At 34.5% G+C, this 25491-nt stretch overlaps 2 protein-coding genes across 2 annotated transcripts; one reads left to right on the forward strand and one right to left on the reverse strand.

The window, feature by feature from the left end:
* Window positions 1-4094: 4094 nt before the first annotated feature.
* On the reverse strand, window positions 4095-5066 carry LOC132717914 (uncharacterized). Its single transcript, XM_060701497.1, has one exon. The coding sequence runs from the start codon at window positions 5064-5066 to the stop codon at window positions 4095-4097; it is 972 nt and encodes a 323-aa protein (XP_060557480.1).
* Window positions 5067-6201: 1135 nt separating this feature from the next.
* LOC132717915 (GTPase-activating protein and VPS9 domain-containing protein 1-like) lies at window positions 6202-15966 on the forward strand. The gene is made up of 8 exons (XM_060701498.1): window positions 6202-6288; window positions 6563-6694; window positions 8053-8239; window positions 10295-10479; window positions 11159-11294; window positions 12207-12506; window positions 13005-13141; window positions 15730-15966. The coding sequence occupies exons 1-8, from the start codon at window positions 6202-6204 to the stop codon at window positions 15964-15966; spliced, it is 1401 nt and encodes a 466-aa protein (XP_060557481.1).
* The last annotated feature ends 9525 nt before the right edge of the window (window positions 15967-25491 follow it).

The raw sequence follows: 25491 nt of genomic DNA on the forward strand, positions 1-25491 counted from the left end.
AGAAATTACTATATAATTAATTAATATTTATATTATTATTATTTGTTATTAGTACATTGTATTATAATAATTATATTTGTTTCCAAATCTGCTAGTATAATAATATTAATTATTGTCGATGGTATAATTATCTATATTTTTATTATTATTATTATTATTATTATAATTATTATTAATATCTTATTATTATTATTATTATTATAGAAACAGCAAAAGTCGTCCATATGGCAAATACGCCTAAAATAATAGGGACACCATATGCCGTCCCTATGGCAGTGAAAGGGTTAATGTAAATGACAAATTTTGTGTTTGAAAAAAAAATTGTTAGATATTTTCAGTAGGGTGACTGTGTTATAATATATTATAGTACTTTTGTTAATTTTATTACCACTTTTAATAACAAACTCTAAACTTCCTATTGTTGTGTATATTTAAGGTATATCAAACCCTGACGAAGAGTGGCAAGGTTGAAATGGGAGAGGTAAGGGCTGTGTGTGCTGATCTAGTGTTTGCCTTGTTCATATGCCCAGCAGTATGTGACCCCGAGCCATACGGCATAACCACTGACGTTCCTATAAGGTAAGAAAAAATCAGTTTTTCCATTAGTTCACACTGTGTATGTTGCTACATGTATTTTGATAAAGATAAATCTTGTGATTTTACTCTTTGAGTGTATATGTTTATGTTATGTTTTCTATAGAGAAGTAACACGTCTTTAATGCTGAACTATCGTTTATTAACTGATTTGATACAGAGCGTGGCATGCTAAGATAGGGTTAGTAGGCGGGGCTTATTAGTAATACATTCTGACCAATGAATAGCAGAGTAATACACAACAGTTCTCCCTTCTTAACATTTTAGTCCATTATCATATAATTAATACTAAAAATATAATCAAATAACAAGAGACAACTGGTAGAATCATTTAACAACATGAGATATACGAGATTAATTCATTCGTAAACCAGATCAAACTATCGACCTATTGTTCGTAATTCACCTTTGACTTTTATTACAGTTCACACGAGTTCATTCAGTGGTATGTTTACAACAAAATAGTGTAATGTTTAATTAGATAGCACATTAACTGTCTGTACGCTCTCGAATGTTTATACAGTTACGTAGTCAACTCAGTATGAGAAACGATTAGGTGGTTTGCGTTCTCTCAATGGGTATCATTCGTTCCATTAACATTTGATCTGATCTTTTATTTTCATTTAATGATGGCATTTTCTCAGGATTACCAGGTACTAACAAAGGGTCATTTCTCTCGGTCATAACTGGCATTTCTGACAAATTAAGCGGGATCATGTTTAATGGTGAACTTTCTCGGCGAGAAAGCTCATTATTCATTTTCTGTTTCCCCCGAAAGCGGGTCAACATCCCTTTCTCCGGGACTTGTTTTGTTCCCGATATAAATTTTTATAATAATTGGGATAAAAATTTGTCCTTTAAATTTTTGGTTGAATTCCCTATAGTTCTTCGCCATTTTTATTTTTTTTAAATCAAAAATTTGCAAATTCCGATTTAATTTTCTTTTCTTTTTTTTTCGACAAAACCGCTAAAACCCGGTTTTTTAATAAGCTAATTTGCTTCGAAAAATTTCTCCCCATAAACATCATCGAGGACTTTTTTTTTAGTACAGAACCCGTTTTTAAAAAAAAATTTTCCCAATTTAAAATTTTATTCCTTTAAAAATTTAAATTGTCGAATTCCTTGATTAAAAAAGTGCCGTTCAAACTTTCCCATTAACCTTTTGTGGACGGTTAGCAATGCGGTTTTATAAAAAAGTTATTTTTCAAAAAAGGGAAAAAAAACTGATGTAAATTGTACACCATTATCGCTTACCAATTGGTTTTGGGTGATACCATAACGACTAAATATGGTCCTTTTAATACATTGAACTGTTTTTTCGGGCAGACGTACAATTTCCCATATCCTCTTTTCAGGCCCATTTGCTTCTGAGCACAAACTATTACTAGGAACATATGACCTTGAAATGACCTACAAAGTCTAACATGAAACGCGTTCAAAAATTAGAGCGCGCATTTTCCCATGGTAATTGAAACTTTTTTGGCATTTTCTTGCTTGCAATCTGACAGCCCTGACATTTGTCTCACCATGTGCTTCCAATGTTCTAAGTCTATGCCAGGCCACCAGACATAACTTCGCGCTAAAAATTTTTCATTTTTAAACTATTCCACTGTGGCCCTACAGTGCAGAAGATCTAAAACTTGACCTCTGAGTTTCTCCAGGGAATAACAAACTCTAATTCCCCACATTAAACAGCCTTTTGAATAGTTAATTCGTTCCGGCGCGTGTGATAACCTTTCAGGACAGGGTCATTTAAGTTCAGACTCCAGCCCTTGTTTACATTTTCGTAAAACACGCGATAAGATAGGTTCTCGCTGCGTTTTCACGCTTGATTGCGGCGCTAGTTATAGGAAGTTTATCAAATTGTTCATTGAAAAATACTTTCCTCAAAATTACTTTCATTTTCTAATATTGATTGGCGCGGGCAAACGTGACATTCCATCGACATTAGTATGTTTTCTTAGTACTTTATATTCTATATGATAATCAAAGCCTGACAAATAAACGCCGTATCGTTGTATTCTCGCAGCAGAAGTGGCAGGGATGCCCTTGCTCGGAGAGAATATAGACAACAGTGCTTGACAGTCTGTTATCAGCGTGAATTTTCGACCATATAGATACGGATAATATTTGTGTACTGCCCAGTATATTGCAGTAGCTTCCCTTTGTACTTGCGCGTACATTCTTTCAGACTTTGATAGCGAACGGCTTGCAAATGCAATTGGTTTCTCACTGCCATCGGGCATTACATGTGATAATATTGCAGAAATACCGACAGGGGAAGCATCCGTTGCTAACCGTACGGGTAATTTCGGATCGTAATGTGTAAGGACGGGTTCTGACGTAATCAAATCTTTTGACTTCGCAAACGCGTTTTGACATTCTTTAGTCCAAACAAACTTACGCCCCTTTTCTAGCAGTTGATTTAGCGGTTTAATTACCGTGGCTAGGTTATTTAAGAACCTATGATAGTAATTTAGTAATCCGAGATATGCCCTGAGAGATGTGACATTTTGTGGACGTGGTGTATTTAAAATAGAATCCACCTTATCATTACATTTCCACAGACCGTTTTCATCAATTTCATGACCACAATATGTAATCCTCTCTTGAAAGAACTGACATTTTTCTTTATTCACTTTAAACCATATTTTGACAACCGTTGCACTACTGTTTCTAAGTTATTTAAGTGAGCTTGATCATTTCTCCTGTAATGACCATATCATCGAAATGCACTGTACTCCTGGTAATCCTTGAAGAATTTGATCAATTGTTCTTTGCCATATTGCAGGTGCTGATGATACTCCATATGTCAATCTATTATAAGAATATAGACCTTTGTGAGTGTTAATCGTTAACATTTCTTTTTTGTTTTGTCATCGCACTCCAATTGAAGATATGCTTGGCGTAAATCCAACTTTGAAATATTTCTTTCCATTTACCAAATTCGCGAAAATGTCCTCTATTCTCGGAAGTGTGGTATTTATCTACATTTATAGCTTTGATTTACGGTGACTTTGAAATCTCCACAAATTCTTACTCCTCCCGAAGATTTAACAACGGGCACAATAGGTGTAGCCCATTCTGATGTATTCACTTTCGTAATAATGCCCTGTTCTTCTAGAATGTCTAATTCCTTTTCTATTTTTCGGCTTTAACGAATATGGTACTGGCCTAGCTTTTACGAATTTCGGTGAAGCATTCTCTTTGACAGATAGCGTTGCTTTAATATCTTTAACTTTCCCGATACCGTCGGAAAACACTGACTCATATCGCTTCATAATATCGGCTATACGTGTTTGTGTTGAGTGATCATCAATTGAATTCACATGTACAATACGTGACCAGTCCAATACAATTTCATTCATCCAGTCCCGTCCAAACAATGCGGGACCGTTGCCCATGACAATACACAGTTTCAGCGATTTTGACTGTCCATTGTACCTTACATTTACCAGTTTTTGTTCCGGCTTGCTGTATTTCTTCACCAGAATATGTCTTTAACACTGATGTGGGCTTATCCAATGTAACATTTCCAAAAACACTTCTGGAACTCTTCTCTTGACATCAGAGAAACAGCTGAGCCCGTATCGACTTCCATTTGTAAGGGTCTGTCGTCTATCTCTTGGTGTGATGGTGATTTTCCTGCTCGAACCTTTGGTCACGGAATTTATACTCATCACAGGAACGTCGTTGTTGTTCATGGCATGTACGTCTCGTGCACGTGCTTTCAGACAAATACTTTTTATGTGTCCATGTGCATTACATGCATGGCAAATGGCATTCTTAAATCGGCATTTGAAAGATGCATGATTATCTTTACCACAGTGAATGCATTTTCCGTTTTGTTTCCCGGTCGAGTTTGCGGTCGCCTGTTTTTGCCGTGGCCTGTGTTCAACTCTTCTCGAAGGTTTCCTTTTCTCAACCTTATTTACACTTGCGGTCAACGACTGAAGTTCTGCGGCGTCCCTCGTTGCTGTTTCCATAGCAACTGCTGTTTCAACAGCCTTCTTTAAACTTAAGTCTTCCATCGACAATAGTTTACGCTGTATGTGCTCATCTTTAAGTCCACAAACTAAGCGGTCCCGTAACGTATCGTTTAGGCTGGCTTGGAAATCGCAATGTTCTGCCAATTTCCTCAGTGTAGTTACATAATCATTTACACTTTCACCCGCCGCTTGGTTTCGTTTGTGAAATCTAAATCGTTCAGCTATAATCAATGGCTTTGGGTTAAGATGTTTATTCAATAATTCACAAAGATGGTCATATGACTGTGTTGAAGGTTTGTCCGGTGATGTCAAATTTCGAAGTAACCCGTAAGTTTTTTCTCCAAGTAAAGTTAATAAAGCTGGAACTTTTTTCTCATCGTCTATTTCATTTACTAAAAAGTACTGCTCTAAACGTTCTTGATAGCATGTCCATGATTCTGAATTGCCATCAAATCCAGATAAATGTCCAATTAATGCAGCCATTTTAAAACTTATAAATTAAATCCAGAATTTTACACATATTATGATAATTACATTAATATCTAATAGATAAAATCCCCGAAATTTAATGTTCAATTATCCTCGTCGCCAGATTGTTATGTTTTCTATAGAGAAGTAACACGTCTTTAATGCTGAACTATCGTTTATTAACTGATTTGATACAGAGCGTGGCATGCTAAGATAGGGTTAGTAGGCGGGGCTTATTAGTAATACATTCTGACCAATGAATAGCAGAGTAATACACAACAGTTTATTTTTGATCGCCAACAAAAACTCAGTTACATGTAATTCACTCCAGAATTTTTTTGGCGATAGTTCGCAGGATACAAGAATAACTCCATTCCAGGAGACACAACAGGTCTCAAGGATATTAAAATTATTCTAAGGAATTTCATTGGGCAGTTTACATTCTGTGCTGGTTTCTGACAAATTGAATATAGTAGAACTTTGCTATGTTAAAGTTGAAGGAACTAGCTTAAAAACTTTGAGACATCAGGACTTTGACTCATGTACAGGTCTCGATTTAATGACAAAATTTTGAGCCGTAGACTTTTACAAGTGACTCACAAATCAAGTAGCAAAAGGAAAGGTTCATAACTCAACCAGCACATAGTAAATGTATCCCTAGTGATAATCATATGACACAAGGTCATGGAAGATCCAAAACTTAATTAATTCCTAATGTTCATTTTCAAATATAACTACGGCAATTAAATCATCACACTTCATGCAAATTATCACACAAGAGATCGCACTTTGGTTAAGTTTTTGTGTGCAAGTTGGTATCTCCAAAACTACCAAAGGGAAGGGTGTGAAACTTCACACACTTATTTGAGAGCTTAATAGTGAGTCACAATCTAAGACCCATAACTCTTACATGGAATTTGACAGAATAATGGCCCATTTTTGAACCTCCAGGCTCAAGAAGTCACAAGCCAGAATAGAAAAGTAAATGACTTCCAAATTACCTCGAACAGAAGCCCTGAAGCACTGACAAACAACATGCATGCTGTCCTACTGACAGCTCTTGTTTTTAACACTTGATATTGACCATATGTGCTCATGAATGTGTTGTACTTTTGTTTTCAGCCATATAGCAAGGCATAACTTGATGCAGATGGCACAGATTATACAGGTGCTGGCAATATCACAGTGGGAAGAGATAGACCCTAAACTGCATGATCTGTATGGTAAATTTGAAAAGGTAAGTTCCTAGTTAAATTGGTGTCCATGGCAACATGTCATTAAAGGCTAGCCTCAACACTTAACCAGCTAAATCTCTAAAATGGACCTTTCTTAGTAATGTTTTAAATATTGCACTATTCTTAAAAAATGAATCTTAAAAAAAATGTAAATTTTGAAAGGGATAAAGTCTAAAAAACCATTCACTTTCTTGTTTCAGCACTTAATTTATACACAAGTTTTTTTTTTTACTACATGTATATATTTGTATCAATATATTTTGTTACTATTTATAGGGATGCATGTCGACATTGCTGGATTCACTGCTCGATGGTATAGGGGCGGAGCTTCCATCAGTCAGTAGTGCTCAGTTACCTTGTTTAACCAGAACCTCGTCCCTTATACAGTTGTCTCACCTCAACACTCTAGTGAGTATATTACTATAGAGGATATTGAGTGAGTGTAAGTTCAATATTGAATTTATTGAACAAGTTGACTAAAATTATTATAAGTGAGCCTCTGGCGAGCATAATATTATTTTATTTAACAAATTAAATAAATTCAGTGATGAACCTACACGAATTTAATATTCTATTTATCACATACCCAAAATAAAGACTGTTTAAAGTGAAAAAGAATCATTTTTCATTGACATGCATATAGTGTAACGCTTAAACTTATTGCGCATTTACACTATGTTTGTATAACGCAAATATTGTCATGTCAAAATAATTATATACATGGCCGCACAATACCATTTTTATTGAGTTGCAAAAGCGGCACGGGTATGTGATAAACATTTAAATGATATTTCTGATATGATTTTTTTTGCAGCCAAAAATAAGATAAATGTTAGTCTTGAATTCACAACAATAGCAATATTGCTATAAAAATATTCTCTGATAACAGTCAACTTATCATGGAAATGGCTCAACAGCCTGGAGTAATCTATTTATTTACTTTCTTACGCAAGATAATGTGAGTTTGAATCAAATGCAGAGAACAATTTTTTAGCTTGATTATTTAAAGAAAAGTCTGGTGTCGGTGTCAAACTTTGGTTAAGTTTTTGCAAGCAAAGTTGGTTGCTTCAAATCTAGTTGAATGGAATTGGTTGAAACTTCAGACACTTGTTTGAGAGCATAGTAAGAGGTCACTGTCTAAGATCCATAACTCTTACACTAACAGCTCTTGTTTATCTGATGCAATTTTGCATGATTATGTTAAGAATTGACCTTGTTTGTTGAAACAAAGTTACATCTGTAGTTATTGTCCCTCATAACCAGGAAAACAAATACGTTAAGTAATAAATTATTTATAAAGATAGCCAATCAGTTAACTATGTGCAGTATATGCAACTGCATGTGTTATAGTACAAAAATGACAACTGGGAGAATTACATAACGGGCTATACAATTACTTGAAATTTTTCAGTTAGACTTAATTCATGCCCTGAATTCAAGTACATGTAATTTGAAATTTGGATCAACACTTCATGTCCTGAATTCAAGGAATTTGAAATTTGGATCAACAATTTGTGCCCTGTATTCAAGCAATTTGAAATTTGGATCAACAATTTATGCCCTGTATTCAAGCAATTTGAAATTTGGATCAACAATTCATGCCCTGTATTCAAGCAATTTGAAATTTGGATCAACAATTCATGCCCTGTATTCAAGCAATTTGAAATTTGGATCAACAATTTATGCCCTGTATTCAAGCAATTTGAAAAAAATTGATCAACTTTACATATCTTGAATGCTGTAGATAATGTTCTGTCTTATTTCAGGTATCCTTCCTGCGGTCTGCTCTACCATTTGTAGAGGACAGCACAGAAAAGAAATGTCTCGATGAACTGTTATCATCGCTGGTAATTGTCACACTACAGACACCTATACAGAACCCTCTGTCTATGATTGGTTCCCCATCCTCCAACACCCCACCTGGTACCCCTGTCACTCAGAAAAAAGGGAGAGGTAAGTTGAGTAATATGAGTAAGAATTTTAATTTGGTGCTTGGATCATATCTACAGTGAAACTTCTATGTGTCAAACTTCGATTAGGGGACTTTCTTGATGTGTCGAAGTAAGATGAAAGTTCTGATTTTTTTCCTGTGCCTGAAATAATTGACCCTCGCAAAGCAGAGGTCTGTGACATCTTTTTAGCTCACCTGTCACAAAGTGACAGGGTGAGCTTTTGTGATCGCTTTCCGTCCGGCGTCTGTCCGTCGTCCGTCCATCCGTAAACTTTTACTTTAAATGACATCTCCTCATAAACCACTAAGCCAATTTCATCCAAACTGTACAGGAATGTTCCTTTGGTGGTCACCTTTAAAAATTGTTCAAAGAATTTAATTCCATGCAGAACTCTGGTTGCCATGGCAACCGAAAGAAAAAACTTTAAATATCTTCTTTTAAAAACCCGTAAGAGCTAGAGCTTAGATATTTGGCATGAAACATCTTCTAGTGAGTGTCTACCAAGTTTGTTCAAATAAAAAGCCCTGGGGTCAAAATTGGCCCCGCCCCAGGGGGTCATTGATTTTCCCTATATGCATATAGTAAAAACTTAAAAAATCTTCTTTTAAAGAACCCAAAGAGCTAGAGCTAAGATATTTAGCATGAAACATCTTCTAATGAGTGTCTACCAAGTTTGTTCAAATAAAAGCCCCGAGGTCAAAATTGGCCCCGCCCCAGGGGGTCATTGATTTTCCCTATATGCATATAGTAAAAACTTAAAAAATCTTCTTTTAAAGAACCCAAAGAGCTAGAGCTAAGATATTTAGCATGAAACATCTTCTAATGAGTGTCTACCAAGTTTGTTCAAATAAAAGCTCTGGGGTCGAAATTGGCCCCGCCCCGGGGGTCATTGATTTTCCTTATATGTGTATAGCAAAAACTTGAAAATCTTCTTTGAAAAAACCCAAATAGCTAGAGTTTAGGTATTAAGCATGAAACATCTTCTAGTAAGTGTCTACAAAGTTTGTTCAAATAAAAGCCCGGGGGTCAAAACTGGCCCCGCCCAAGGGGTGTCATTTATTAACTATATGTGTATAGTAAAAACTTAAAAAAACCCAATGAGCTAGAGCTTAGATGTTTAGCATGAAACATCTTCTTATGGGTGTTTACCAAGTTTGTTCAAATAAAAGCCCTTGGGTTAAAATCGGCCCTGCTGGGGAGGGGGAGCTATATACAGGTGAAGGACTTCAGGGCCATCATGGCACTCTTGTTTTAGTTATAAGGTTGCTATACCACACATAGTAGTGTTTACTTAACTTAAAATCTACCGAGCATTATTGATGGGAGACTTTCGTGATACTATGACATAAATCTCCAGTACGAATATGTGTCACTGTTTAGTTGTTAATTTCCCCATGTAATGTTATCTGAGTAATGTTCATTACAAAAAATCTTGATTTTAAATACAGAGGATGAATTTTTTATTACAAACTACATTGTATTTAGCTTGCAAAAGCTTTGTGATCATGCTACAAGCGTTTTGCTGAGCCTGAAATGATGCTCATTTGGACATGTGTAGGTTTCCTTGACCAAATAGGAGTTTATAAGTTGCCATATGACATTTATCCTTTATTTTTCATAAAATTAATTACTCATTAGTTTAAACATGTTTTTTTAGCAAGTTACAAGCATGTATCATTTTACATGACAATATATATATATGGATTGGAAATCAAGCTTATCACTTTTCCTAGAATAATTCTTCAAGGACATATGTAATAAATTTTCATTTTTAGAAGTTTGAAATAATAAATAAAATGTTCTGAAGAATTGAGTACATTCTAATTACTAAAGGCCAAAATCTGGGACTCTCATAATCATCTTTTTGGACTTATTGGTGAGGATAAATATTAGTGAATTTCTGCTTCCAGTTGTGTTAAATTATTGTGATACTTAGATACTGATCTTTGTGAAAATTTCAACTTGTGAAACTAAATCAATTGCAAAATAGACTGATTTTACAGCTAACAAGTTTGATAACTTTAATGAATATAACATGACTTGTATGATTATCTAGGTAAGAAAAAGATGTCTGTTGCCTCAGTGATGAGTCAGATCAGTCACGTGTCAGATGAAACTGCTAGCATATCATCAATGTCTATAGATACACCGGAAGCACAGCCCACCAATCAGATGGAAGATGTTCTCGTCTTATCTCTCGGTCATGACTTAGAATGTCCCGGTATGATGTCCGAACAAAAGGTGAGTCATAATGTTGGGGTTTTTTTTTCTGAAATTTTTCTATGGTGACATCATTGTTTTGTTTATGAATTTATAATGAAGAGTGTAGAGTTTTTTTGTGGTATTTTATGTACTTTTTTTGTTAAGCTTATTTTATTACACTGAAGTTTCAATGTTTTAAGACTGCCTCCGTGGTCGAGGGGTTATAGTTAATGACTTCTAATCCATTTACCTCTCTGGCGTTGGTTCGATCCCTGGGAGATGCTTTGGTAGTTTAGCACGGAGGAAGGTAGTCTAGTACTGGTGTAACTCTCCAGGAACGATGGTTATGAAACTACCCGCCTATATGACTGAAATACTGTTGGGAAAAGGCGTAAAAAGAAACAAACAAACAAATTCACTGTTTTAATGCTCTTTAATGGAACTTCACAGAAAAATATGCAAAAGATGATTAATTTATATGCTAAGAAATAGTTGGAAAATCGTCTGGACAAAACCATTAATCAATTTTTAGGAAAAAAAGTAAAAAAATATGTAATGACTGAAAAGTGGATGCTACACACTTAACCTTACAAATTAGCTGATATGAAAATGATTTCAAATAAAAGTACTCTCAGTTTATTTGCCTCTGAGTCTTAATCACTGTAAGTTATTTTCATTACAAAAAAACATATTAATAATTGTTATATTTCTTTTGTAGGTTTTATCTTGTGAACAAGAAAATAAACGCAGGAGAGTGAAATATCAGACAGTTCAGGGGGGTTTTGAAGTGGGACCTGTTGAAATACAGGAGAAACGGACGAGATTCTCACTGTCACATGACCAGGAATCTATAGGTAATAGTTTGACAACTATTTCTTTCGTGTTTTTCATAAAAGGCAAAGGTTGAAGGCATTTAATTGTCTTAAACAAGTTTCAAACCAAGAATGTGTTGACCATCTTCATAGCTTTACTTCTTGTTACAAGGTGACTAGAGAGTCTTTTTACTGTACCTTTGGCAGTACACATTATGAAGTCTACGATTTAAATCTTAATCTTAGGTACTTTACCTATTAACAGTCCGAAGAAGTAAAATGGAGAATGATGGAATCCCTAAAGAATGCTAAAATGACAAAGTTGAAAATGTTGAAGGCTCGGTTTGATTGACGGTACTGGAAAATGCAAGTAACTGTTCATGCCCCCCTAGCACTGGCTTAAGCAAAATACTTGCTTAACAAAATTTTTGATGAAAAAGAATGACTGGATAATGAGTTCAGGGCAGAAATTGTGTCTTTATGGCCAGTTTCATACACTTTGCACTCATCAGATTAATTAAAGACTTTATTGTTTTTCTGCACTTGTGAAGCAACTTTGTCGGGTTTTTTTACAATATGGTATAGCATTGATAATAGCAATGTCAAACTTCTAGTGGCAACATTTTGATAAAGAAAATGAGTTTGCAGTAAGGCTCAGTCATTAGACCTTTCCATCCTGATGTGCATGTTCTACCATTGGACTGCTGCTCCACTTACTTTTTGTGTTATATCTCTTGTTATGTTCTTTGATTTCAAAATAGAGAAAAACATTATCCCTACAGAATGCCAAAATGTTGCAGGCTCGGTTTATTTGAGTCTGTTCATAAATGGTAGTGATAATTGCAAGCTACAGTACAAACCTGTTTGAGGATATTCGTGGCAGGTCTTTCTCTGTAAAAAAATATTTTAGGAAGGGATTATTTGTCACAGATTTATTTCCTTATTCTAACGTAGGTAACACAAGTGACATTCCAGAAGCTATATCAGAAGGAGCATCAAGCCACTCTGTAGGTTCACAAGATTTAGAGAACGATGATGACAATGATAACTTCTCTGATATGATATCAGCAAATGTTAGTGGGCGGGGCACACCAAACATCAGTGGGAGTGGTCGTGACACGCCCCTTTCTCAGGCCGAGAGTGAGCAAGAAGTAGTGTCTCATCCACAACCTGCCTTGCCTGAAACTGTGCAAAAGAAGAATAGAGAAGATGTCACGGAGAAGTTTGGGAAATTCGAAATCAAGGAACTGGACTGTAAGTTAATTTTCTTAGTTTTATCTTTTAGTATCTACACTTGACTCATTTTGAATATGATATATATAATATGGCCATAGAAGTCTGTACTGTTGTTTTACTTGGAAATACCCCTGCTTAGCTTAGTAGGGTGAGGCGAAATTACAATCGATCTTAAACATTGAGTCTTATTGGTTATTTGTCTCTCATAGCTGATTTCAGAAATTATTTTGAATTGATATTTAATAATTACATATCCAGAAAAGCCGATCTTGGCAACTAACTGCAAAGATATGACCAAAAAATGCATAAAAAAGGGCATAAAAACCAAACAAAAACATATTTTTACAAAAAAATAAATATTTAATTGTTTTTACCACAGTTTTAATGGTCTGTTAGTGATGCATTAGTCAATTGGTTAAGATGAAAGCCTTTTGACTCAGGGGGACATAAAACATAGTACACTTAAGGCTTTATGTTCATGAAGACAGGAAAAACTGTATAGTTAAACCATTACAGATGATTTAAAATCAACTGTTAGTGACACATGGAGTACTGATGTGTTAGCCAGTGATTCTGAGCCTCCAGAAGGTAACCAGTCTGTCAGATTAGAAGAAATAGCTGAGGAAATGGTGCGACAGCATCTGCTTGCTGAGGTAAATATCCATTTATTTATCACGTTAACCGAAGTGCAGAAATGTAATAAAGCCATTTAATAAAAACAATATTACACTAGTGTAATAACACTGACATTTGCGTTTTATACAAAAACATAGCATAAAACGTGCTTATGTTAGCGTTACACTATAGGCACGTCAATAAAAAGATTCCTTTTAACAGTTCACTGTTGTAATTTTAGATATGTGTATTTAATAGAATATAATAGTGTAGACATGATACTAAATGTATTGAACCTGTTGAAAAAAACAATATTATGCTTGCCAGGGAGGCTCGCATAATATGGTTTTATTCACCTTGTTCAATAAATTTAGTATTAAACCTACACTCATTCAATATTCTTTATATATTATATATAGCAGTGCTGGAAAGATATGGTGTTGTGAAAGACAGTTACTTGATGCAACACTTCCATCAATGTTCATTAGAGTATGTTTGAAATAATGTAGGGAAAAAGGTAGCTAAGGTCTGCCTTAATCCAGAAAAAGTTGGCCTGTTTAGCTCAATAGAGATAGCGTAGGGTCACTGGTTGGATCTTCAAGCAAAATTTCACAATGACCATTGATCTCAGACATTAGAAATTGTGTGGGATAAGTAGTCTGTCAGTTGCTGAGAAATTGGTAATCACTGGTTAGTTATCCAGGAAAGTTGATTAGGTGGAGCAGGATTGAAGACATAAATATGACATTTAAATCATGTTAAGATTAAGGTAAATACCAGAAAAACAAATTCTTTTTTTTATGTGTTTGTGTATTTTTGAAATGATGAGGGGGAGGGGGTGGGGCAGGTGGCAAGGCTCAGCTTTAAAGTCACCATATAACTTGCTGGCATTCCAGCAGTGCTACAGGAAAGTGACTTAAGGTAGCAGTGATTAATCTAGAAATTCCTTACAATGCGTCGGATGACGCACATGTTTGAAATCAATGAGTCATGTAGCAAAATAAATGCGTCTCAGCAGAAATTTTTTTTTAATAGCAGATCCTTGACATGATTTGCATGTTTTTAGAACAAGTGATTAAGTAATTAAAGTGTATAAAAAAGGTTATTTTTTGTACTAATATTAATTGCAGGAAAAACAATTTTTATTGGCTGCTCAAAAATCTAATTTGCATAATTTATATTTTCTTACTACTTATGTCTAATACTGTGCATTATCCATTTTAATTGTTCGCAATTTGCACAAAATGTCCCTGTCACACTGCATACATACTGACGACTTTTATTGCTCCTTCTATGCCTCTGTGTAGAAAGCATACACAGACAGACCTTTTGATCATGAAAAAAAGTCATGCACAATGTTTCCCTGATTGGTTAATCACCCTGTCAAATATTCTGATGACGTAATAGACATCTTTTTATTTTTTTTTTTTTACACTCCGCGTGAACTTGAGTGACCTTAGGGGAAATCGTAACTTACAGCATTTCTTAAAATAGCAACACTTTTTTTTCAGCAGGTATATATGTTAATATACATACCTGTTTTCAGTTACCAATAATTATTTAAAATATTAAGTAGATTAATGATTTTTTGTTTGCTTTATTGGATTAAATTTACGGTAGTAGAAATGCGGCAGTAGAAATGCTTATCTGTGTGTGAAAGGGATAAAGTAAGTAGTTAGCTTGGAAAATGCTATAGGGAAATGGATAAACGTAATTACAGGGGAATGGGTAACCTGTTGCTGTTGGTACCAGTTTTGTCTGGATGAGTAAATAACATACAATATAAGTCTGGCACAGATTTTAGATGCGCCCTTGGCCCTTTGCTGACGATTTTCCTGTGCCATTCTCATTTTTAGCGCCAATGGCGCAGGCAGATCTCTGCATATTTCACCATTGTAGGCGATTCGCTCTCAAGCAAAATAGACTCTCTGATTGGCTAATGCCGATAATGGGCGGTTACCGATCACACACAACAATTGCTTGGGATTTAATGTTTCAAGCAAATGGGGGATTAGTCTTGCACCTATAATCATCGGAAATTAAATTATTCAACTGAAGAAATTGAAAAATTATTTCACAAATAATCAATAAAGTAATCAAATGGTACATAGAAATCACTTATCTTGATATTTTGGATTATAAACTACCTGATTTGCATGCGTCAAATTGAACGCACATATTTTGAAACTGTGCGTCTTTTTCGATTTTTATGCGTATTTTACGCACGACGCACATCTAGATTAATCACTGAGGTAGTCTTACTGTAATGCTTTCCCGTCAAAAAATTTCTAGCTTTGGCATATATCGTAATAAATTGGTCATTCCCGGAACATTATTTTTCACAATCTTCGGTATTCAATAATTTTTACTGTTTATAACCAGAATTTAGTACATAGCGATAAAGGATGAATGATTGTAAATAATCCTATGTCCCAAGATTTTGGAAAAATAAAGTACAGGAAATAACCAATTGGGTACACTGTTGGCTAAAGTTAGAGTTATTTGGAAGGAAGCATTACAGTATGACTACCTTAATTTACACAATTGTAAGTTATTGTTTCTTTATTTTACAATTTTACAAAGAGTATCCAAAATTCATTGTAGTTATCATTGTGTTATTTTACAGAGAGTATCGGAGATCTCAGAAACAGCAAGTGATGCATGGAGTACAGATGTACTCGCCTCTGATAACGAAGAGAAACAGGCGGAAACATTCTCTGAGTTTGACGACATGAGCAGTATGGCCGAGACCGCAAGTAATTTAGATGATGTGAGGAGTGAATGTGATGGCACTGAGGGAAATGAAGTTACTCCCCTTGCTTCTGGTGAGAATCTTTTCATGCTTTCAGAAAATTTTCGGTAGGGCATATAATTGGAGAGAAGTGGGAGCATATAATTGGAGAGAAGTGGGGGGGTAGAGGCATATAATTGGAGAGATGGGGGCACATAATAGAAGAGAAGTGGGATGTGGGGGCATAATATTATAATTTGGGAGAAGTGGGCATGGGGGCATATTATAGAAGAGAAGTCGGATGTGGGGGCATATAATTTGGGAGAAGTGGGCATGGGGACATATAATAGAAGAGAATTGGGATGTGGGAATATATAATTGGAGAGGAGTGGGAATGGAGGGCATATAATTAGACAGAAGTGGGGACACGTTATTGGAGAGAAGTGGAGGGGAATGGGGGCATATAACTGAAGAGAAGTGGGTGTATATAATTGGAGTGAGAGAGAGAGAGTGGGTGGGTGTTGTTACGATGTCTTTCTGTCAGACTTACTGCTTTTGATGCACCATCATTTATTGACTGTTGTATTAGATATTTTATATTATGATAAATTTCATGTTCTTAGGTTTCAGAATGATTGGCTCAAGGCCATCAAGGATAAAAATAGATTTTCCTCTATTTTCTCTCGTATTTAAGCTTTGTCATAGAGACAATGGAAAGCATTCATTTGTGTTACCAATTTTCTCTTTCCAGCGAATTGTTCTTATTTTGAATAAATTGGGTTTTTTTATGTGAAAAACCCAGAAATTTTTTTACTTTAAAGGGAAAAATGGTGGTGGAATTTTAAAAGAAATTTTTGTGTATAAATGTGCCCTTAAATTTAAAGTGAAATTTTTTTTGAAAGGTTTTCCAAAGCCCCAAATAAAGGCCAAAAACGGTGACATTTTTCCCCAAGCAGGGGGAACAAATTTGGCGGGGGGGGAAAAATTTCCGAAACGTCTGAAAATTTTCAGAAAGTCCCCAATTTTTTGACGTGTTTTTTTTCTGACATAGCGTGGAAGCCGAAACGCAAGGGGCCCAAAGGGGGAAAACTCCCCCAGAAAAATATTTTTTTCCAAAATGGATCAAAATTGATTTTTTTTTCCTAAAAAAGAAAAAAAGGGGCCCCCTTTCCCCGTGGTTTCGTCCCAGGGCCCAAGGGGCATGATAGTGGGGGTTAAAACCCCAAATTCACCCAATAGAAATAGATTGTAGTTTTTTATTTAAAAACCCTAAAACCAATGAGTGCTACAGAATCCTATAGTAAAAAGTCCCAATGAGAATTGGAAAAAATTTAAAAATTTAAGGTTCTAATAAGCAGGTTCCTTTCTTTCGACATCAAGGTCTAGAACCAAAAACGCGATTTTGTAACAAAAAATCGCAAGAAGTGATAAGAAAAATAGGAAAAATGTATCAAATTTAAAACTGAAAGAAAATTTTAGTGATATACAAAATGGCCTGTATATGGCGGAAGAAAATAGACCATTGTCGAAAGACTCGGGAGTAGGTTCAACACAGTACATAGATTCTGTGGAATCCGGAGACGTCAAGTTGTCGGAGCAGCAAAACATGAACGTTGATGAAAACCGTTTCTCAGCTGCACTTAGTCTTTTTGACCCGTTAACACAGGATGATAATACTATGGCTAGTGGCGATCTGTTAGAGGGAGCCACTAGTCCACCATCGGGGCACGCGTTTCAAAAGTTTACGAATTCAAACTTTCAACAAAATTCTGCCAGTGAGCCATTGATATCCGTATCAAACGAGAATGATTCTAGTCAGTTTAAATTTGACCTTCCTTCGTCCGGTATCAAGGAAAAGGGAGATGTGAACAGTGCCTGTGATATTTATCTACACTCAGACAGACAGACGAAAAGACGAGGAAGTTCGGACAGTAATAAATCGTCTGGATCCAGTCTGTCCAAAGATGATGGGGATAGATCCAGTCTAGATAATAACCAACAAAGAGTTGATGATAAGGTAATGGAAATATTTATTTAATTATTTCAGAGAAAACAAAAAGATGGTAAAGGAGCTTAGTAATTGATAAAGATCTGATTTTTTCTTGCATATCAGACAGGATTATCTACTGTTCACACCCTGTCTTACATTCCCTGTGTAAGACAAGTCAAATGCCTAAATATAAAATAATGTCATTCCTGCGCATCATCTTTTTGAGATGACATCATTTTGCTGTTATAAATGAAGTTTGTAAATTCATAGGCTACTGTAAAGTAAAAAGTGCTAAATGAATATATCAGTTTTCATCCGCGCAGTCTGATCAGGATCCATGCTGTTCGCTTACCAACCCTATTAAAAATAGAGAAACTGATAGCGAACAGAAATGGATCCTGACATCAGACTGCGCGGATGCGCAGGCAGTCCTGGGGAAAATTGTTGGGCCCGCAAAATCCAAACTTATGGTTTTTTTGGTTTTGGTCATGACAAGGCTTCATAATAATTTTTTAATGAAAATATTTTGTATGTAAATGTGCAGAATAGAGGGTCCAAACCACCGGGCTTTGTCACTCAGATGGGAATAACTAGCTCTTGGGTTGCTGTTAAGCAGAAAACTCATTTCATTCCATAATGTTTGAATAATAAAGTGTTGCCTAATTTTTAAAAACTGTGATAGTCTATATGTATAATCAAACATAAAAAGAAAAAAAAGAGAAGAAAATTATTGATATATATAAATAAAAAAGAAATTAAAACAAATATAATAAAGGTATCTAAAAATATTGTTTCAGAAGGTACATACTCAATATAGATGCTACTAGAATTAATGATAACTTTTTGTGTTATGGTCAGAGAATAAAATTTTTTTTTGGCCTTGGGGGGGGAATGCTTTTTTTACCCGAGCCAGCAGTAAATGCTTGATAATAAGGTTATGAATTAAATGATTGACCTACAAGTAACATATGGTTAAAGCCTGGCTCAATAATTAAACTGACTTTGATAATGGCTAAATGTTTACAAAATGATGCTTTTAAAAAATAAACAAGATGTTTTTTGGGTTTTGCACATAAAAAGATTGTAGGTTTTAGATTAAAATTATTATGAAGACAACATTAAATAGTGAAATTTTTTTTTACGACTTTTATGTCTATGTATTTTTTTTATTTGGCTTTATGAGGGTTTTTTTAAAAATAAATTTTTTCTTTATTAATTTTCCGGAATCCCTAAGGAGAGGGAAGTCCCCACCCCTGGCAAAAAGGGGGGACTGTTTAAAACATTCAAAGATAAGATACACAAAGGTATGTGTCATTATTTTGTTTGTTTGGTGTGATTGAATGCAGAAAAATAAGTTTAAACAATGCTTACTGTTCTTTTAGGATGTCTGAATTAAAGTTATATACTACATGGTATTTAAATCCTTTAAAGCAGAAAAATGTGCTCAGTATGGCAAATGAGATCTTCTTCCACCGGTAAAACCCAGTCGCTTTTTGACCAAGAAGTATAATGCAACTTAGAAAATAAAGTACTGTGAAATTACTTGATTTCAATAGCATGAAATTTCATGGTTTGGTTTTCATGCAAAGGAGATTTTTAATGGGTGTTCTTAAATTTGTGGATTGTCTATTTTTACTAAAAAAAGTGAATTGCAACTAATGTATATGCTTCAGCAAATAAAATGAAATTTTGTAGACATATCCATCAAAACTTGTGAAATTAGTGCCCCAAATATAATAATGATTTTGCAGTAACAACAAAAAAAATTGTTTGAATAGTTGTAGATGCCACATCTCAGACAGCTGCAGGTAACAAACAGACAGATAAACACTGTATTATTTTGTGCCTATATCAGTAACTGAATGTATCCCAATTGTATTGCATGTGGTTTTTCTTTATGTTTGTTTTTTTTTCCATAATTTTACTTTATATATTCTTGCATTTATATATTATGTACATGTAATTTGACTTGATAACATATATGTTTATTTGTATGTCACTATATATGTGAGACTTTATACTCCTTGCATATTAGTATTAATATATTATGATAATCTTGATCTAAGACTTGTATGAAAATGCCATATCAGATCTGATTGTATAGATCAGATATAATGTTTTGGAATATTTTATCATTTAATACATATAACGTACATTGTAGAAAACAATTTTCTAGATATTTCAATATCAGAATAAAAATTTATCGAATGTACAAATTGACGTATCCAATAGGTTAATTCACCTCATTTTCTATCCAACACGAAAAGAAGAAAATGGGGTATCAGATCTTATAATATGAATAAGATCTGACAAAACCAAACACTTTTTCATTAAATAATAATGCTGGACATTGTAAAACAATGGTCTTTTTTGTAAATATGTCCCCATTATCAAAATTATGGGCTCATAAACTAAGGTAATCGCGAAGAAAATTTTTCTTATTTTCTTCTATGGTATTTTCTAACAACCAATGAAAATGAAGTATTCTCTAAATAACAGAATACAACAATATGATTGGTCACAACTATCGTGTACAGTAAAAGGTTTATTCTCTTCTATTTTCGTAAATTTAAAATACTTTTCGTCTCGTTTAACATCATTATATGTGGTGGTTGGTCCATCTATCCGATTCTGATAAAGGTTTGAGTGATTTATTAGTGCGTGGTCCGCGAGCTCACATTTTCTCCAGCAAAAAGATGAGTGTATTAAGATATAATCAATGCCGTAAAATGAAACTTTACAAGATAAATACAAGGTAGTCTAACTAGACAAAACTTTTTGATGTATTAGGTTAAGACGCGAACATATTAACATTACGCGAGAGGTAGTTGCCTAAGTTATATACTACAGTATAGGATACTGTATGTAAGTTTCGACCATATATTTTTACGTTTTAAATTTTTGAGTCGGTGCACAGGCCATTGTATAAAGTGTACAAAACCTATTTTAAGTGTTTATTTTTAAAGTGGCCCTAATAAGTGGCCGTGAAACGGTGCTATTGAGAAGTTTATTTATTTATTTATTTTGTAATTTTATTGCTATGTAATTTTAATTGAATAATTTCTTAAATAGGCTGTGCACTAGACTATTTTTATCATACAGTCTCATGGTTATTATCAAAATTGGGAGGTGCTGGCTACAGATTACCCATAATGTCAAAAAAGACTCCATATTGTAATATATCCCTTTGCCCCCGCCCCGTGTTATTTATTATCTATCTTTTTTATTCCTGTATATATAAACTAGTATCCTTAATACTAGTAAACGTGAACCCGTGCCCCCATATGGAGCAATACGTTTATCACGGGTTCACTCAAGCATGAGATTTTCTTAAATATGTTACATAAAGACTATCTCATCACATTATGGGTAACCAAGTTATTATTATTAGCCATATTTGGGACTTAGATTTTCTCTTATTCTTCTATGAATTGTTCAAGTAATAGAAGATTAATTATTATGTGTGATATCTAGATGCATTATAATTTATAGACCATGAGACAGTGATAAATAGATAAGGCCGTTTCCACCACATTTTTAACTATCATATTTGTTTTAATTTTGAAATAAAGTTGGTAAAAACACGTATACATTGGATGCAACGGGCACTGCTAAATCTCTATCACGTTCGCGCGACAAACTTGTCGATATAGGTCAATCCGAAAAATTAAGAAAATTTGCAAATTGATCACAAATGACCTCCTTATTTTGTAAACAGAGAATTTTCGGCCAATGAGAACAAAGGAGGCAATCCTCTCTAAACCAATCAAAATTAACTTTATAAAGCGGGTGTTCGGTAAAACTTACAAAATTTACAAAATTTTAAAACAAACTCTGCTAATTACAAACATGTAATTAATAATATGCATCCCAATGTATACGGTTTATAACATGTAAATAGAAACCAACATAAATAATAGACAGCCCACATTGAATTGGTCAGAAAACGTTCCTGACATACCTTCTTCGCAAGTATGCGAACTCTACAATTATAGGTAATATTTTAAAATTTTTTAGTTAAACTAAATATTAGATAGGCCTGTTATAAAAGACGGTAACTACTATAAACGTCTTGGCCAATTTTAAAATAAGTGCTTTTTAATAATTTAATTTTAGAATTCTTAATCTTAGTATGGGATTGCCCCATCTTCCTCCAATGGCAGAGGTTGTACGTAGAGACTACCCTGTCATGGGGGATATGGTATGCACATAAACACATGTACGGATATAACAATAAGTAATTAAACATCAGCTCCCCCTTTTTAAAAGGTTATAAATGAAGTATATGCTCGCCCATATGGTCTCTTTCCGGTGGCGAGGGTAAACAAACCCAAACACACACACACAAAGACTTGTATGTAAAGTCTTGAATGGAGTTTGCATATTGATAGGGACTTTGGATTCTCTGATTTGAGGAAGCTATCCAGCTACATGTAGCTTTCTGAACATTAGTGGTTATACTCAGTTGCCCATTATGGTGTGTGCCTGAAATAATGCACGGAGGGGCAACTGAAGTATTCCGCCACCTGTAAAGCTGGAAAGTTGCCATATGACCTGATTGCATTGACAGAATTGGTTGCTCCAAAATTTTAAAGGAGCCTTGTAATAGTGTATAAATCTATATTTTATATAAAGGACTGAACAAAATTATATGCATGCATTTAATACATGTATTATAATTGAATATACTCATAATAGTATAATCATTTGAAGGTTATTGAAATTAACCAGCGTGTTTTTTTTTCATTATGAATTGGTAATAGAAAGAGCACCGAAACACGAGGCTATCTGATTTGTACGAGGGGGCGTAGCCCCCGAGTATAAATCAGATTGCCGAGTGTTTTGGTGTTCTTTCTCTTTTGTATCATAGTCAAACATAAAAGCACGCTCCCTGTTGTCACAATATGAAACCCCGGCAAAAATGAACCAATGAACGAACATCTGAATATGACATTTCTGTCGCTTTCCCTTTCTCTGTCGTCACAATATGTAAACCCCGGCAAAAATGAGCCAATCAATGGGCAAACTCTGGAGTGCGGGTAACTAATACCCGCACTCCAGTTAACGCACTGTGCATGTATATGTATACGATTTAACTCTGACACATTTTCAACAGAAAGGTCTCCAAACTATGATACAATTACATGTTATTGTATGAGATACCCAAGCATGAACATTCTTTATAGCCAAGTAATAGCCAAGTAGTTATAACTATTGTACAAACATTTAGTATCTTGATTAAGTGTTGATAAGCTAGTATATTATGCAATTGTAAAGCAACACAATCAAATTCTAAATGAAAAGCTCTTGGGGTACAAAACCCTAAACCTTTTGTTGGCATTTAAGAGCTGTCTCAGAATGATTGCTGTTATTTGTTAGCCCCTGCTGATGAATGATGTAGAAGGAAGGTTACTCTTGTAAAATAAAACCAATAAAACTATGAATTACTTCCCGTTTCAACCAAATGGCCATTTGCAGACTTGATCAGCTTGATAAACAGTGTTACAGTGACTTATTATACATAGGCTATGGTTGTTTTTATTGCAAAAGGGAACATAAAATTCTTCTTGCATGCAATATTAGTAATACATAATGTATTTTGTCTTATTAGCATGACATTTCAAAGAATAGAGTGAGCTTTCATGTTCACACATGCTTTGGCATTTGTGTCGGTTTTTTGTCACACCTTGGTTAAGTTTTGTAAGATTTGTCTGTAAAATTGTAGCAAGCGATTGGACCTTTTTTATCCATGGTTAAAAATAATTTTGATTCCTGAACAAAGACAGGTTTTGTTTAAATTTGAAGTAATGGGTACATTACAAAGAAAACTTATTTTATATCTAAATGGACAGTTTTAGTTGCTGCCCTGAAATTGTAGGATATGACTAATACTGTAATATAGGGTTAACGCACGTTTTTCCGTGTTATAACGTCTGCAGAGTCCCGAGGAACGGTTGGTTCCAACAGTTCCGAGGGACTCTGCAGACTTTATAACACGAAATAAACGTGCGTTGACGCTATTATAGCATAAAATTTTCAAACAGATTCGTGATGTATAGTTTACACCAAACACAATTACATTAAATTCTTGTGCTTGGACGGTATTTATCCAATTCTATGTTTTACGTATGCGTTTCATTTCTCCGGGGCCAACAACTTGGAAAATTCTCGGAACAGAAAGAAATTTTGAATTTTAATTGATTTAACAAAGCTTGGCCTTTGGAGAATTATTATCTCAAGAAAAAAAAAACGTTACATTACTCTACCCTCTACCCAAGACAAAACATGACCCTCAGAAATTCTTAGAGTGATTTCAGATTGATGGTAGAAAAAAGATAAGTGACATCCGAATCGGTTTTTTTTTTTCAAGCAAACAAGTTTATAAAAAAATAAGGCACTAAGCATTATTCTCTCAAAGAAATATAAAGAGCATTTATCAACATTAACATAAATAAAAAACATTTTCTCATTAATTTTGTGTTATCTAGGTTTGTAAGTTAATCGGAGTGTTAAACTGAATGACAGGTAGATTCTACTGTATTTGAACTGTCTGTTTCTTAGAAAGGGCGACAACCAAGATTAGCACCGATGTCTATACGCCGTTTTTCCGGCATAGTTACTGGAATATGCGACTGAGGCCCTCGAATCAATAAATTTCAATATAACAAAAGCATTTCTCTTCGGCAAACAGGCCAAATCGTCATTTTTTGTTTGTTTGTTTACTGGGCCCTGTATGTATTGCGCATAGGTGAAACCGGGCTATAACAAGAGCGCGTGACTATGTTAACACATGGTTTTGGTCCCGTTATAACATGGGCAAAAGAGGGGAAAAAAGCCGATTTTATGCTATAATGGCAAATAAAATTATTACAGTTATTTTCTTTTGTAACTAAAGTTACTTATTTGTTAAAGATATAGTATGCTCAAATTTGATATTTGAATATAGGAATAATTGTTACACAGTCTCTTTGTAAATATAAATTTCATGTGATTGTTTTGATTTAACAAAAAGTAGATATGTTATGTTTTAAACTCTGCACACTATAGGTGGACACAATAAAGATATATGCATTGTAGTGACAAAAAAAACAACAAAGAAACAACTGACAGTTTTTTGGGGTTTTTTGTTTGTTGTTTTTTTTTTCAACAAAGGACCATCTTTACTTGAATTGAGAATGCAGCTTCCCGTACATTCTTTTACTTTGAAATTAGACATACTCAATTGAAATTTACTAGATTTCAAAATTTTTTTACAATAAGAGTGTTTTACACAAAGATGAGCATAGTATATCTTTGAGGAATCCTTTGCATTTATAATGAAAAGAATGAAATAGTCTAGTATAATGTGTAACAATGTACATTACAGGGATCAAGAAAAAGGGAGCCAGGCATGAGAAAGAGGCTGCCCCATCAGGTAATACAAACATTTTTGAGTTTGTTTATATTATTATGCTCCCACAATGTGGGAGCATATAGCGTTGCACTTGTCCGTCAGTCCGTCCATCAGTCCGTCCGTACGTCCCGAAATCTTGTGAACGCAACTCCTCTTAAACCGGATGGCAGATTTTGCTTAAACTTACAGAGATGAACAACCTTAATGTGTAGATGGTAGTAAAGGAAGGAATTTTCGCTGCGACCAAATTTAAAAGAATTATGGCCCTTTGTTG

The sequence above is a fragment of the Ruditapes philippinarum genome, unplaced genomic scaffold (genome assembly GCF_026571515.1).
Source record: "Ruditapes philippinarum isolate M1 unplaced genomic scaffold, ASM2657151v2 ctg357_1_1_1_1, whole genome shotgun sequence".
NCBI classification, from domain to species: domain Eukaryota; kingdom Metazoa; phylum Mollusca; class Bivalvia; order Venerida; family Veneridae; genus Ruditapes; species Ruditapes philippinarum.